Genomic DNA, 14,667 nt, shown 5'->3' with positions numbered 1-14,667 from the left:
CTTGACTTTCAGAGTGGTTGTAATCAGTGCTGAAAATTTGATGAATTCGTTAGTAGCGAGGTGGCGATTGCTGAAGAGCAGCTGAAAAATGTACGTTTTTGGACAACAATTTTTAATTCATCATATTTCTTGTCGGAAACCTAGTAAATTGTGTTTGTGTGAATCAAATGTATGGTTAAGTGATTTGTGAAGATGATCCTATCAAAAGATTTTGAAAATATGAATAAAAAAAGTGCATTTTCGGATCATTTATGTTCAACTGATTAAAATAGGTAACACTGCTTAACTCGTTCCTTACCCTATTCACTGCTGTACGGCACCAAGTTACCAATGACTTTACACTACAAACTGAGTTAAACACGAACGCCAAAAACAGGGCCGCCTTCGATTGCAGCTCGTTTCTTAACATTCGATTAAAAGCTACCCATCTATTCACAGATAAAACACAGACAAAATGCTTGCGATTAGCTACCATTATCCCACTACAATCACCAGCAGCATTACTGTCCATAAAAAGGAGTGATTCGAGAGATCTTTCACTTAAAACTAATCAAATAGTATAAAACATGAGTATATTATAACCTGGTATGTGATTATCTACAGCTTCAATGTACGTGTGTGTGTGTTTATGTTTGCATTCCATTGCGCATTTTAACAACAGTCTAACAACGAAAGGAGCATATCTAGTTGATAGTATCTACGTACCTACCAGAGGCCAACCGAAACGGTTGGTACGGTCGTTTCCAGAGGCGTCCGCGGGGGACCGCAAGTCGCCTCTAGAATCGCGCCAGCTACTATTTTTTCAGCCGGCATCATAACAAGTCCTGCGCGTTGGAATCGTCCAGGGTGTGCTGCAGCAGGCCCTTCTTCTCCTCCGGTGCCGAACCGGATGCGTTCAGCAGCGGGTGGCTGCTGTTGCCCGGCATCGAGGACGAATCGGTGTGCACGTTGATACCGCCGGCGTACATCGAGTCGTACACCGGATTGGCGAAGTGAGCCTGTGACGGGATAAGTGAGAAGCGGGAATATTCGTTGAATTTTTGGTGGTAAAGTTGGAAACAAGTAAATGATGATGTACGAGACATTATTAACGTAGAACTACGCAATGTTGATAAAAACGAAACTTCTGAAATTGTTCATGCAGTTTATGGTCACAAAACAGTGCCCCAATTTCCCTAATTCTTTCCCTAACCATTACTTTCCGAAAGTTATTGGGGGGTTCAGTTGGGCTACACCCCGCAATCTGACATGTGTAGGAATGAGGAGCGAAACATGATCCTAAACGATTGTGAGGTGATGGTGAGGTGCAATTCTTCGATGAACACCTCGGCAGAACATGGAGGCTCGGAGTTGACCCCGGAGTGGCTACGGACGGTAGTAGTGTCCAAACACTAGATCTTTGAGAGATCAAATAAAAACAAAAGGTATGCTCAGCATGGGAGGAGGAAACGCTTCCAGGGGAATGAATGGAAGGAATTATTCGGGGTTATGCTTAATTGTTGCCATTATCGCAGCATAACGCTGATAAACGCCACATTCAAAGTACTCTTCCAGATCTTGTTAAGCAGGTTGTCACTGATAGGCCCCGGATTCGCAAGCGGGATTTATTGGAACTTGTGCAACTATGGGCTAATTTTTCACTTTCTGGTGTCGAGAATGCAATGAGCTTACGCATAATACGTTGATTGGCTTTAAAGCAGCATACGATACAATCGATCGAGACCAGTGATAACAGAAATTCTGATAAAGCACGAATTATTATATGAAATATTTGAAAAAACTGAAGCGACTGAGCAAAATGTATACGTCTTGGGGACACTCTTGAAGCTCCTCCAAGACACGAACCGGTGATATAAGGTGAAAGCATATCCTGTATGCTATTTAATATTCACAATTGAGGGTGTGACTTGATGAGCGGTTATAGAAACACAACGTATGGTTTGCAGCAAAAGTAACCAACTCCTAGGAGTTCCAGAAGACTTCGAGATTACTGCTAGAAACTTTGGGATGGCTAAGGTAATCTGAGCTAGACTGATTAGGAGGTTATAAATACGTCTTCGAAATAGGAGGAATATTCGGAGGAGATTAACCAGGGCCTCACAAGGGCAGTAATCTATGACGGCGTTGAGCTAGTCATTCCTAATTGCTAGCTAGGGTCATTTATAATGGTTCAGCAAGCTCCTCTTCCTTCCATGAACATATAGTCATCGATTACTGTCTCCAGTTCTTCGTCATTTTTGGTTGTCCTGAGAGAGGCTTGTCTTCAACAATAAAACCCCCACTCCTGAAACGTCAAAACTATTCCTTACACGATGTATCAATAGGAGTACTGTCACTATAAACTTCAATGAGCATTATACGCGAATTTCGCAGCACTTTTCTTCCCGTTAAAGGACAAAATTAAAACTTCGCGTTTCACCGTTCGACATTTTTACAACAGGAAATAACAAGGTTGATCCATTAATCAAAAAGTTATAGAAACTGAAAATTGTCAACTGATATCTAGGCTGATTGATCTATTTTGAACAAGCGTTACGCGTACTCTATTATGGACATTTCGCAGTACGCATAACGCCTGTTCAAAGTACATAAATGAATCGCCCTAACCGTGGCATTCTAATATTTTCCCCATATTACTGGGTTTGACTGAAATGTGTAATAAAGACTGTGCAGGCTCGAAAAAAATTCGAAAAAAATTATTCGATGGGTGAAAGTTGATGAAATTTTGGGTACGACTAGTTAAGAGTGTATAATGTTTACATGTACACAATTTTGTCACAATCTGTCAAGTGGTTATCGAGATGACTTCCAACCAAGAACAATTATAGACGTAGTCGTGGAAAATCCAGGCCAGTCCCACAGGTGGATCGCGAAACAGTTAGGCATCGACTTTAAGAAGACCATAATGAAGCGAGTCGTACTTCATGTCTTAAAGGTAAGAAAGGCGCCTAATGGAACCGATAAACGAAATACGGTGGCGTAATCCCGCGTCAGGAAACTGTACCGCCAGTGGTTGGTGCAGCCGAAATGCACCGTAATGGACGACGAGATGTACATTAAAACGGACCTTTAACAGCCCCCTGGAGCCTGGGGACCTGGAGTTTTTCGTCGGCAAACCCCGCCTGGATGTTCCGGAAGAAGAAGGTCGATAAATTTGAAGTATTTCAAATCAACTTCAGTACTTGATCATCAACGGCCAAATAAATAAAGAAGAATGTCTCTAGAAGCGCCTGCTGCCCTTCCTACAGTTCTACGAAGGTGACACTCTGTGTTGGCCGGATATGGCATTGTGCCATTACACAAAACCGGTGATGAAGTAGTACGAAGCCGACGATTTTGCTTTAGTGCCGAAAGAAACAAATCCACCAAACTCGTCAGAACTTCGCCTAATAGAAAAATTGTGGGCAATTGTCATTGGCAAGCCTCAGGGAAACTAGGGAAGATCTTCAAAAACGACTACTTAGGATTTGAAGAAATGGAACCGCACCGTCGAAATCGCTTTCCCCGCCGCCATGGTTTTCCGCCTGGGCGCCATTCAGGTGTTCGTCAAAGTACTGCTTCCCCCTATCGGTCGCCTCACGATCGTCCGTCAGAATACTGCCAGTCTTATCCCGACACATTTCGGTTCGCGGAACAAAGCCTTTGCGGGATCCGTTCAGTTTCTGGTAGAACTTTCGCGTTTCCTGAGAACGGTGCAGCCGCTCCAACTCTGCATATTCCTGCTCTTCCAGGTAGCGCTTTTTCTCTCGAAAGATTTGGTTTCACTACATCTTCTACGGTTTGTGTCTTTCCACGTTCTGACGTGGGGCAATGTTCGCAGCGTTCTCCTCATCCATCACCCTCCTACATTCATCATCAAACCAATCGTTCCGCTGATTTCAATGTTGATGGCTTTTTTTAAAGGTGTTCCAACAGTCCTCGAGAGGGGATCCGTCAAGCTCGTCCTCTTCCAGCAGCGCAGCTTCGAGTGAAGGCGCGTAGTTCGCGGCGACGTCTGGCTGCTTCAGCCGCGCGAGATCTAACTGAGGCTGGCGTCGGAACAGAATGTTATTCACAACGGATAATCCTGGGCGCGTCTTAACCATCACGAGGTAGTGTTCTGAGTCAACGTTAGCGCTTCGATAGGATCTGACGTCGATAATGTCTGAGAAGTGCCGACAGTCGATCAAAACGTGGTCGATCTGTGATTCTGTCTGATTCGGTGACCTCCAGGTGTACTTGTATAGGATTCTGCGCATTATTCAGCCGTTTACCAGCCCTGTAGAGAGCTATTACACGTAAAATCGTCCTAAAAAGTCCTACATGTTTGATGAAAGGAAATATGTATCTTCCATAGACATTGGAAACGTCTTGATGTCACACATGGGAGGCATCTGGGAACGGATGGTACAGTCTGTCAAGGAGACAATGACGGCTCTTGGCGATATAAGGAAACTGACGATGAGGGCCTGCTAACGACCGTGAACCAAGTGGAAGAAATAATCAATCTACAATCGTTGACATACTTGCCGCAAGAATCGGCAGAAACAGAAGTCTTAACTGTCAACTGTTTCTTGTGAGGGGCGGTTAGGTTGCCGCGACTAAGATACTGCGGATCATTGTATTTAGCCGAACGAATTTGGAAGTTCTTACTGGTCGAGAAGAAACATGAGATTATTAGACAGGCAAACGTAAGGAAACTTGATATGGTTGAAAATTGCTAATAGTTAATCCGGGAGGCCTTGTAAGCAATACCGTGGTTATGAGCTGGGGAATAATGACACCGCTGAGCACACCGTTTTCAAATAATTTAATGAAAATATCCGAATAAATTGGAGCAAAAATAATGTAAATCAATTTCAACATGGCCAATTTAAGGGCGTTTTAACCATCCATTAAGATATTGCATGCCGGTGAAATTTTGGACAGACGTAAAACGTAGTCCTACGTTGAATGTAATGCCCATTCTGTAATCAAGACTGCAATGTTTCGACATTGCTTTTACCTTATCATCCTCATGCACAAATGATGGCACCTCCTCCACGTCGCCCAGATACATCGGGTTAGTGATTTCCACATTCTCCGTGAGCCGAGCGTGTGAGAACGGTTGTCCGCCTCTTCGTTTCCTGCGAAAAAAATAAGCCAAAATTCGTTACTTTAGTATGTTTTTGCCTTATCGACTACCACAGAAACAGGTACCTTAATCCATAGAGAGCCCCTCCGAAGCCGGCCACGGCTAGCAATATCACAAATAGAACGATTGCCAGGACCGATAGCGTGTACCCGGCCCGATCACGACGCTCTAGCTCTACGAGTGCAATCTGCTTTAGGCAGATACTGAGTTCCCCATCTTCGCACCTAAAAGGACAACCGAAAAAAGTACATTAACACCATCCCAACCAGACTGTCAACGGAACTCACATGCACTCATTGATGGAACTGCCGGCCACGCAAGTACCGCACTCTTCGATGCAGTTCGGTGGCCTCTCGCACTGTACGCCATTCCATTCGCCTACACACACGCAAGACGGCACGTAGGTGACGTTCGCTATCGAGTAGATGTCCAGCTGACAGATGCCGCTGTTCTTACAGTAGTTGATGCATGGATTATTGTAGCTAACGTACAGTTCACAGTGCTTGCCGGCATACTGATTGGTGCAGTTACAGATAGGCTTGCCGCGAACCTCCAAGCAGTGTCCCGTGTTGCTGCAGATGAAATCATTACAGGAACTCGGAAGTGGACTTGGTGATGGCCGCTGTGAAACACAATCTGAAAACAAAAGTTTTGGTTAAAATAATGGTTCAGAATACAGAGCCAGAGTGGCAAACTTACAACTTGGTTGATTATCGCTGCCATCACACAGGTCGATCTCACAGTACTGCCCATCGTAACCCTGCCGGCAGCTGCAGTAAGGATTTGTTCCTGTGATACAAACACCCCCGTTTCGGCAGAGTTCTTTACAGCCCTGAATTTCGCATCGCTCTCCGGAGGTTCCATCCGGGCAGTTACACTTCGGAGCACCTCTTTCGATCGTACATTCCGCTTCGTTCTCGCAGTAGTTGATGCAGGTGTCGATCTCACAGCTTCTTCCGCTAAACCCATCTGGACACTCACATTGGCTCTTATCGGTTGCCGTTTTCCGACAGACTCCACCGTTTTCGCATTTGAGATTCGAGCAGTGCTGGCACTGTTTGCCCTCGTAGTCCCTCGGACAGTTGCAGGACATTGCACCGTCGTTTGCAATCGAGCAATTACCCCCGTTGTGGCAGTATTTCAAACATGCTCCGGTTGAAAGTTCGCATCGATCGCCGGTCCACTGTGGCAGACAGGTACATTTCCGAACATTGTTGACCGTATAGCAAGCGCCCCGATTCATGCAATATCCGCTACAGATGTAGTGTTCACAGTATTTACCATCGTACAGTGGTGGACAGCGACATTTTTGTTGGCCATTTTCAACCACACAGAGACCGAAATTGCACGGCAATTTGCATCCGACGGCGGCTTCATCTTTGCACTTTAGCACCTCGCCGACGCTGTCTAGCAGTGGGTTGATTCGACTGTCCGGGCACAAACAACGGCGTCCTCTAGGATTTTCTGTGGATAATAGGCACACCGTTGTTTCGTCGCACGGATAAAGTTCACATGGATTCGTTGCTTTGCGGTTGTGTTTCAGTGGGTGAATGTAGTTAAGGTCCGATGATCGATAGCCTCTGGAACCTTGGAACACCTCCGTTCCATTGTCTCGACCAAATTTGTTTAGTTTAAGAATGGTTTGGTTGTACAATATTATATAGATGCTGTCTTCGAATACGTCCAGCATTTTCGGTTTGGAATAGTCGTGCATTTCGCTGATTACGTGTCGATCGCCGCCGGTTAGTAGGAGGCAAGTTTCGATTGTGCTTTTTCGGTAGTCGGCCCAGTACAGCCGGTTGGTGGTTTGATCGATGGCTAAACCTGTGGCCCATTCGATGTTCGCCTGCACCAGTTTCTGTTTCTGGTAGCCATCCATTCCGGACAGGATGATCGCTTCCATTACGGACCAAATCATTACTCGATTGACCGGATCGACGACGATGTCGATCGGGTATTTGCCCGTAGCCGTCAGAGTCGTGTGATTCGTTCCGTTGAAGGTCATCGCAAAAATGTTGCTTTGCTTCTTGTTGATCACGTAGATGTGCTCGGTGAGCCAATCGCAGGCGATCGCTAGCGGGATGATGGTGGGGTGGCTCAGAATTACGGTTGAGTGCTTGCCGTCAAGGGTTTTAATGCGATCGTGCGACGGGGCAGCTCTCCGGTAAGCTGAGTGTGGGGCGTCGTCGGTTTCTACCACCTTCACTGTCGTGTCCATGAGAACTTTTTGAATGCTCTTGTCGTGGCTGTCAACCCAAAATAGGGTTATGTTTTGTCTGGTGATGGAGTAATCGAATCGATCGATTTTCTTGGAGTTCGTTTGCAGGAAGCCCATGACCGTGGTACCATAGTACATGCTGCGGAAGTCGGACTCCGATGAGACTAGCAGTAAACCGTTTTCTTCCATGGCGACACAAGTATCGTTCTTGGGGACACCCTTCTGATAGCCGGGAGCGCACCGACAGTTGTAGTGTCCCTTCTTTTCCACGCAGATCTGACTGCAGGTTCCGAAACCACAAACCGACCGTCGACAGCCAAGCTCATCGGATTCGTCCAAACAATTCGGTTTTCCATCGCATCGTAATTCATTCGCTATACACTTGGAATCGCTGCTACACCGGAACGAATTCGGTGGACACTTGTGACAGAGCGTCTGCTTCTCGTCGCTGTTGTCCCCGCAGTCGTCCTTATTGTCACACACCAGCCCCTTTCGTATACAGTTTCTATTACTACATTTGAAGGCACGTTTGTGGCATCCATTCTCCTGGCAGTATTCGCTCTTCTCGTCCGACCGATCGAGGCAATCGTCAATTCCGTCGCATACCCAGTTGCGGAGGATACATTTTCCATTGTCGCAGCGGTACTCATCGTCCTGACACTGACACTCTTCCTCATCGGAACCATCTATACAGTCGTTATCGCCGTCACAGAGGAAATTGCTGAAATTGTAAATGTACGTGATGAGCTATGAATTTGACTGAAACAGAATCGATACTCACGAACTTATGCAGATGTTATGACTCTTGCACTTGAACTCATCCGGTTGGCAGCTAATATCACAGTCTTCTTCGTCGCTATGATCGGCACAGTTGAATTCACCGTCGCACTTACGGATTCCCCGGATGCAGTAGCCATCCCGACAGCGAAACTCCGACTCCGAACAATTCCTCATCTGACAGTTAATCTCGTCCGAGTTATCTCCGCAGTCGTTCTCATAGTCGCACCACCACCTGCCGGGAATACACTTGGAATTGTTACACCGGAAGTAGGAAGCTTCGCAGGTGATCGTCTCCGGTGGTCGGCAGTTGTCTTTCTCATCCTCACCGTCGGTACAGTCCTCTTCGCCGTCGCAGCGCCACGACACCGGAATGCAGCGCCCTTTGTTGCATCTGAAACGCAATCAAACAGATTTATTACAAAATTTCAACTCTTCTAGTCGGGTTTTGTACTCACCTAAACTCATTCTCCCCGCAAGTCCGATGGCCACAATCGCGTTCATCCGAACCATCCGTACAATCGATATCACCATCGCAAGCCCAAACCTTTGTGATGCATTTTCCCGAACCACACTTGAACTGGTGATCTGCACAGCTGGTCTTCTCGCAGCCAACCTCATCCTCTCCGTTGGGACAATCCTGGGTACCGTCGCACTGCCGGTGTCCGTCTATACAGAAAGCATTTTTATCGCCCGCACGACTACACTTGAACTGCGAAGTGAAGCACTCGTAATCGTCGCAGTCCTTTTCATCCGACATATCACCACACTGGTTCTCTCCATCACAGATCGAACTGGGGCTAATGCATTTGTTGTTGTCGCACTGGAACTGTCCCGATTCACAACTGAACTCGGGACAATCATCCGGTTCATCACTGTTATCTCCACAGTCATCCTGCTTGTCGCATTTCCAGTAGTACGGGATGCACTTGAACGTAGTCTTGCACAGGAATTGTGCCGATGAACAATTCGCAATGCACGTTTTATTGTCCAGACCCAGAACGAAGTTATCCGGACAAGCGCATTTATAACCGGGGGCTGTCGGAGACAGCAAACACAGCGTGGAACAACCGGCTAATTCACACGGATCGACGGAAGGTTTTTTCTGTCTGTACGGATGGTATACCCGCAAGTCCATCGGTCGGTGGATCGTCTTAATCACCGTCCCACATTGATCCCCACGATACTTGTGACAGTACTCAATCGATTTGGTTTCCCAATCGGTCCAGTATATCCGATCTTCCCATACGGCGATTGCGAAGATATGATGGAGGTTCATGGCAGGGTGAGTATCCCGATAGAGGATCACTTTCCGGTTTTGTCCTTCCAAATCGCTGACCGCAATGAAGTCTTCCCGTGCATCTCCCCAGAAGAGTTCGTTCGTTTCGAAACTAATGGTCAAAGCATTCGGCCAGCCGAGATGATTCTTGATCAACATCGTCTGGTTAGTGCCATCCATTCCGGCCTTTCCGATGTACGGTTGATCACCCCAGTCGGTCCAGTACATGTGCTTGCGGAATGGATCCAATACAATAGCTCGAGGTTCCTGGAGGTTCTTGTTTATCAGGACTTTCCGATATCTGCCATCTAGCTTGGAAATTTCGATGGTGTCCAACCCCTTGTCACACCAGTACAGATTTCGAGCTAACCAATCGATCGCCAATCCGTCCGGGTTTTTCAGCGTCGATTTGTGAAGAACTTCCGTTTTATTGGAAGTCAGACACATGCGTTTAATGGAACTGACAACGGAGGTCACATCCGACCAGTAGTAGCACTTTGTTTCCCAGTCGAAGTCGAGTGCAACAGCATTCGACAGGTTATGGGCCAGGATGGTCATTGAACCACTTAACTCCACCTCCCGTACGTAGTATCGATTGGAGAAAATAAGCTTAGCGGATTCCAAAGTATCCGCCTTACACGTTCCGTTAGCTCGCATCACATAACCCTCCTGGCACGAGCAGTGATACGATCCGTAGACATTAGTACAGATCTGGCTACACGGTCTATCCACACACTCGTCGATGCTGTCGCAGAGATGCTTGTTATTGACATTCACTTTGAACCCTGGACGGCAGGTACACTCATAGCCCACTTCCCGATCCTCGCAGTTGTGAGCACAAAGGTCCGGCATTTGCTCGCATTCATTGATCCGGCACGACTTCTCGTCACTCCAGTCTCCACAATCATTCTCTCCATTACACAACAGACCGCTCACTATACAGGCACCGCTTTCGCACCGGAACAGCCCCGGTCCGGCACAGATCAACGTCGTATTCTTACACAGCTGAATATCCTCATCCGACCCATCCTCACAGTCATTATTGACATTACAAATCAGATCCTTCGCAATGCAACGCTTATTCTTACACTGGAACTCATCATCTCGGCACTGTTCCATTACTTGGTAGCCTGCACTACAGTCAATCGATTCGTCCGAAGCATCCACACAATCCGCATCCCCGTCACACACGAACTGCCTGTTGATGCACTCTCCACTATGACAAGTAAACGAGTCCGGATCACAACTCTGCTCCATGGAATCGCAATTCTTCTCATCCTCATTGTCGGCGATACAGTCCACCTCACCGTCACAGACCCACTTCTTCGGGATGCAACGACCGCTTCCCGGACACTGGAACTCCCAGGTCGCACAAACCCGCTGCTGACAGTGCGAACCCTCGTCGGACCCGTCCGCGCAGTCCGGATTGTTGTCGCACTGCCAACTATTCGGAATACACTCGGTACTATTCAAACACTGGAACTGATTCGGCTTGCAATGCCTGGTGCAGTTAATCTCATCCGAGCTAAGACTAGTGATCGTCCCATCCAGACAGTCATCCTCACTATCGCATCGCCAATTCTGCGGAATGCAATGTCCATTCGCACACAGGAACTTATCCGTCGGACAGGTCGGAACGACCGAGCTAGTACAGTTCATTTCGTCGCTATTATCCCAACAGTCATTTTCCCCATCACAAAGCCACGACGACATGTAGCAAGCCGTCGTATTCGGACACTGCAAAAACTCTCCGGAATGCATTGCACTACAGTTGCGCACCTTCGGACACCCGATTTCATCGGAAATATCAACACAGTCCGGATCGTTATCGCATCGCATCTGCTTGTTGATACACTGTCCCGAGTTACATCGGAAATGAGTGGAAGGATCACACTCACAGTGCTCCTCATCACTTCCATCTCCACAATCCTGGATATTGTCGCATCTTAAAGACTTCTGAATGCACCGATGATTGCCACACTGGAAATACCCCGGGGCACATTCCCGCTGTGCACAGTAGCTTTGCATTTCATCCGATCCATCCAAACAGTGAGCAATCGAATCACAGGTTAAATAGTAGGGAATACAACCTCCAATAGAACAACTGAATTCGTCCGCCGTACAATTTGAAGATTGTTTCGGAATACAGCGTTGGTTATCCGCTGCCAAAACCCCTTGCGTACAGCTACATTTAATCTGTCCAGCTGCATCGATCAAGCACACATCCTCACAGCCACCGTTCAAAATTTTACACGGATCCGCGCTGCACTCCTGATCGATCTCCTGAACAGCGATGATTCCCATTGGTCGTGCAATATCCTTCCTCAACCACACCACATCACTACCGGAATACTTGTTAGCCCGAATGACGGCGTGTAGAATCCAATCGGTCCAAAACAGCAAATCCCCGTAGACCGTCATTGCGAAGGGATGCTTTGGCGTGGAATGTGCCAGAACTACCCGATTTCGGCCATCGTAATCGGCCCGTTCAATCTTATCGTACCGGGCGTCCGCCCAGTACAGTTTCTTCGCGCGGTAGTCCAGCGTGATGGCATTTGGCATCCGAATATCGGTCGTAATGATACTTTCCAGTCCATACCCGGAGGGATATGCCCTTTGAATCGATGCGGCTAGCGTGTTCCAATTGGTCCAGTATATCATGGCGAGACACGGTTCGACGGCTATTCCACGTGGCTTGTCCGTCGGTTTCAGTTTGATCAACTCCTTTACGTTAGCGGCGTTCTCCTTGGGATCGTTGGTTGCGTTTGTCAGATCCAGCGATCGGATGCAGGCTTCATTGTTGGAGGTCCAAAATAGGGTTTGGGTGATTGGATTGAAGGATAGACCTTCGACGGTTAGTTGCTTCGTTACGATCTGCCGATGGTCGGAACCGTTGAAGTGAACCGAGTTGATCGAACTAAACTCGACGTCGGAATAGAAGATCAGACTCCGCTCGTAGTCGTAGCTGAGGGCGATTGTGTTTTTCAGGAAGGAAGAATTTTGAATCTCCGGAATCGGGCCGTTGATGTTGTGCTGGTCGGTCATGTGAATGCTATCGATGGCCGATACGCGTGAATAGATGAGGAAGTTTTCGTACGGTTCGCATGTCTTGAAGTCCGTGGTTGAAATTTTCCCATGCGAGCAGGCACAAATCGGGTGAGTTCCGTTGAAGAGACAGAGCTCCTGACAGCCGCCGTTATTGATTCCGCAGGCATTCGTTTTTTGCTGCTTCTGCGAAGAGAAGACTTTGATGTCTTTTAGGGTCCCTTCGGACTCGATCACCGCCCAGAAGTGGGTAATGTTTTTCACATTTGCCATTTTGATGTTCCCCCGTACGTCCGACCAATAAATATAGTCTTCGAACAAATCCAGACCTTTCACGTTATCCACAGTATTGTTTAGAAGATTTGTTTTCATATTACCGTCGTAATCCACTCTCCAAATCGAGTCAGTTTGAACTTCACACCAATAAACGACCTGATTTTCTATATCCAACGCAATGTCACTGATCGTGGAGCTTTGATTAACCAAAATAAACTTCCCCGTGCCATCCAGACCCGTCCGACCGATTTTGCCTTTACCGGAGAAGAACACAAATCCACTAACCGGATCGACAGCGATCAACTGTGGACTCTCAATGTCGGAAGCAACAACATATCTTAAACTACCATTCAACCGTGCAACTTCGATCAAGTTCCGCTTCTGATCCGTCCAGTAGATGTTATCCGCTACCCAGTCGATCGCTATTCCACCTAACCAATCAATTGAATTCCCATCAACCACTTGTTCGAAATTGCTAACAATCACCGATCTTTCACTGCCGTCTTTCTTGATCTTCGTTATCGATCCTCGATCGCTGTCAGCAATGTAAATAAAATCACTTTTGGCGTGATAGTCAATCCCCGTCGCCAATGAAATCTTCTGCAGTGGTCCCAAAACAAACTCGTTTGGATCTTCCGGTTCGCCAAGAGCTAGACCCTTCAGCTGATGACCGATCGAGTACATGAGAAAGTTATCGATCGCAATACAGCGAACCGGCGAATTGGGGTCCAGCCGATAGCCCATCGCACAAGCACAGGTATGGGTTTGCGCCGACAGGGGAATGCACAAATGTTGACAACCTCCACCCTGAGTATCGCGGCACGAGTTTGTTCCGTTTTGCGCCCCCGGGTGGTACATGCGGATGGCGTTGATACCGCCCGTATTGTTCCGTACGACTTCCGCAAGATTCTCGCAATGGTTTTTGTTACATCGCATAATCCGACCATCCACACCGTCATCGTAGTACACGTGCTCTCTGTACACGGTGATGGTGTTGATCGGGTGTACACCGTCGGTGGACACTTTGGTGGACATGACCTTGATGATCTGATGGATTGAACAGAATTGTTTTAACTATTGAAAATAGGTGCTGCTGAACAAAAAAAACTTACCTTCCCAGTGATCGTATCGTAGTAGTAGATCTCACCGATCTTCGACGCGATGTAGTAGAGCCGCTCGGTTTCGAAGTCCAGTACGAGGCTTTCCATCGGATGGAAAGTCGAGTTGCTGATCAACTGTTTGTCCGAACCGTCCATTCGGCTAACGTACAGCTCGTACAGTTTGGGAGATTCACTAGAGGTGGCAAAGTACAGCAAACCTCTGAGAAAAAAACAAACAAACGAAGTCAAGCGGTTAGTAGTTCAACAAGTGTAAGCGATTAAAAAATCTGGGAGAAGACGCCCAAGATGTTGGCATACGGACACGAGGCAATGGACGCGAAGCCGAATGAGTGCAAGGCCAAATTGGCAGAGCTTATGGCAGTGATTAATGAGAAGTGAGGAGTGAGAAATGAGTAGTTAGAAGTGAGTAGTGAGAAGTGAAAAACGAGAGGCGAGAAGTGAGAAATCAGAAGTGAGAAATGAGATGTGAGTAATGAGAAGAGAAAAAGAGAATTGAGAAATAAGAAGTGAGACCGTTCAAGATCGACAAAACCGTTCCTCGGACAAGCAGCATTTTTAAGCGGTTTTCTTCACATTTTGATAAAATGCGTTATCATTGCAGGTACGCAGACATTCCAAATGAAAACCAAATTTGAAATTACTGCTAAACCATTCGGTAGAATAATCAATGTTATGCCCCTTTGTCTGTGATTACTCTTTTGTGAGATGCAGATGCAGATTCACTGCCACGTCAGCAGTTTGTCTTCTGACAGCAACTTGCAAAAGAGTTCAGGGAGCGAAGACAAGAGAGTTGTGAGTTCGATTCTCACCCTCGCTTAGTCGATAGTTTTAGTCTAAG

General features: G+C 47.0%; 1 protein-coding gene across 1 annotated transcript in view; it reads right to left on the bottom strand.

Moving 5' to 3' along the window:
• Positions 1–312: 312 nt before the first annotated feature.
• The window catches only part of LOC128735146 (low-density lipoprotein receptor-related protein 1), a 33,776-nt gene continuing 19,421 nt past the window's right edge, over positions 313–14,667 (bottom strand). The window contains exons 8-15 of the mRNA XM_053829642.1: positions 13,821–14,028; positions 8,567–13,755; positions 8,113–8,502; positions 5,813–8,052; positions 5,401–5,749; positions 5,179–5,337; positions 4,985–5,105; positions 313–998 (exon numbers count right to left, since the gene is read on the bottom strand). Coding sequence (XP_053685617.1) covers positions 813–998; positions 4,985–5,105; positions 5,179–5,337; positions 5,401–5,749; positions 5,813–8,052; positions 8,113–8,502; positions 8,567–13,755; positions 13,821–14,028 — 8,842 coding nt within the window. The 3' untranslated portion in view covers positions 313–812. The remainder of the gene's footprint in view (positions 999–4,984; positions 5,106–5,178; positions 5,338–5,400; positions 5,750–5,812; positions 8,053–8,112; positions 8,503–8,566; positions 13,756–13,820; positions 14,029–14,667) is intronic.

The sequence above is a fragment of the Sabethes cyaneus genome, chromosome 2, assembly GCF_943734655.1.
Source record: "Sabethes cyaneus chromosome 2, idSabCyanKW18_F2, whole genome shotgun sequence".
In the NCBI taxonomy this organism is placed as follows: Eukaryota; Metazoa; Arthropoda; class Insecta; order Diptera; family Culicidae; genus Sabethes; species Sabethes cyaneus.
Note: the sequence above shows the minus strand (reverse complement) of the source record. Positions and strands in the feature narration are given on the sequence as shown.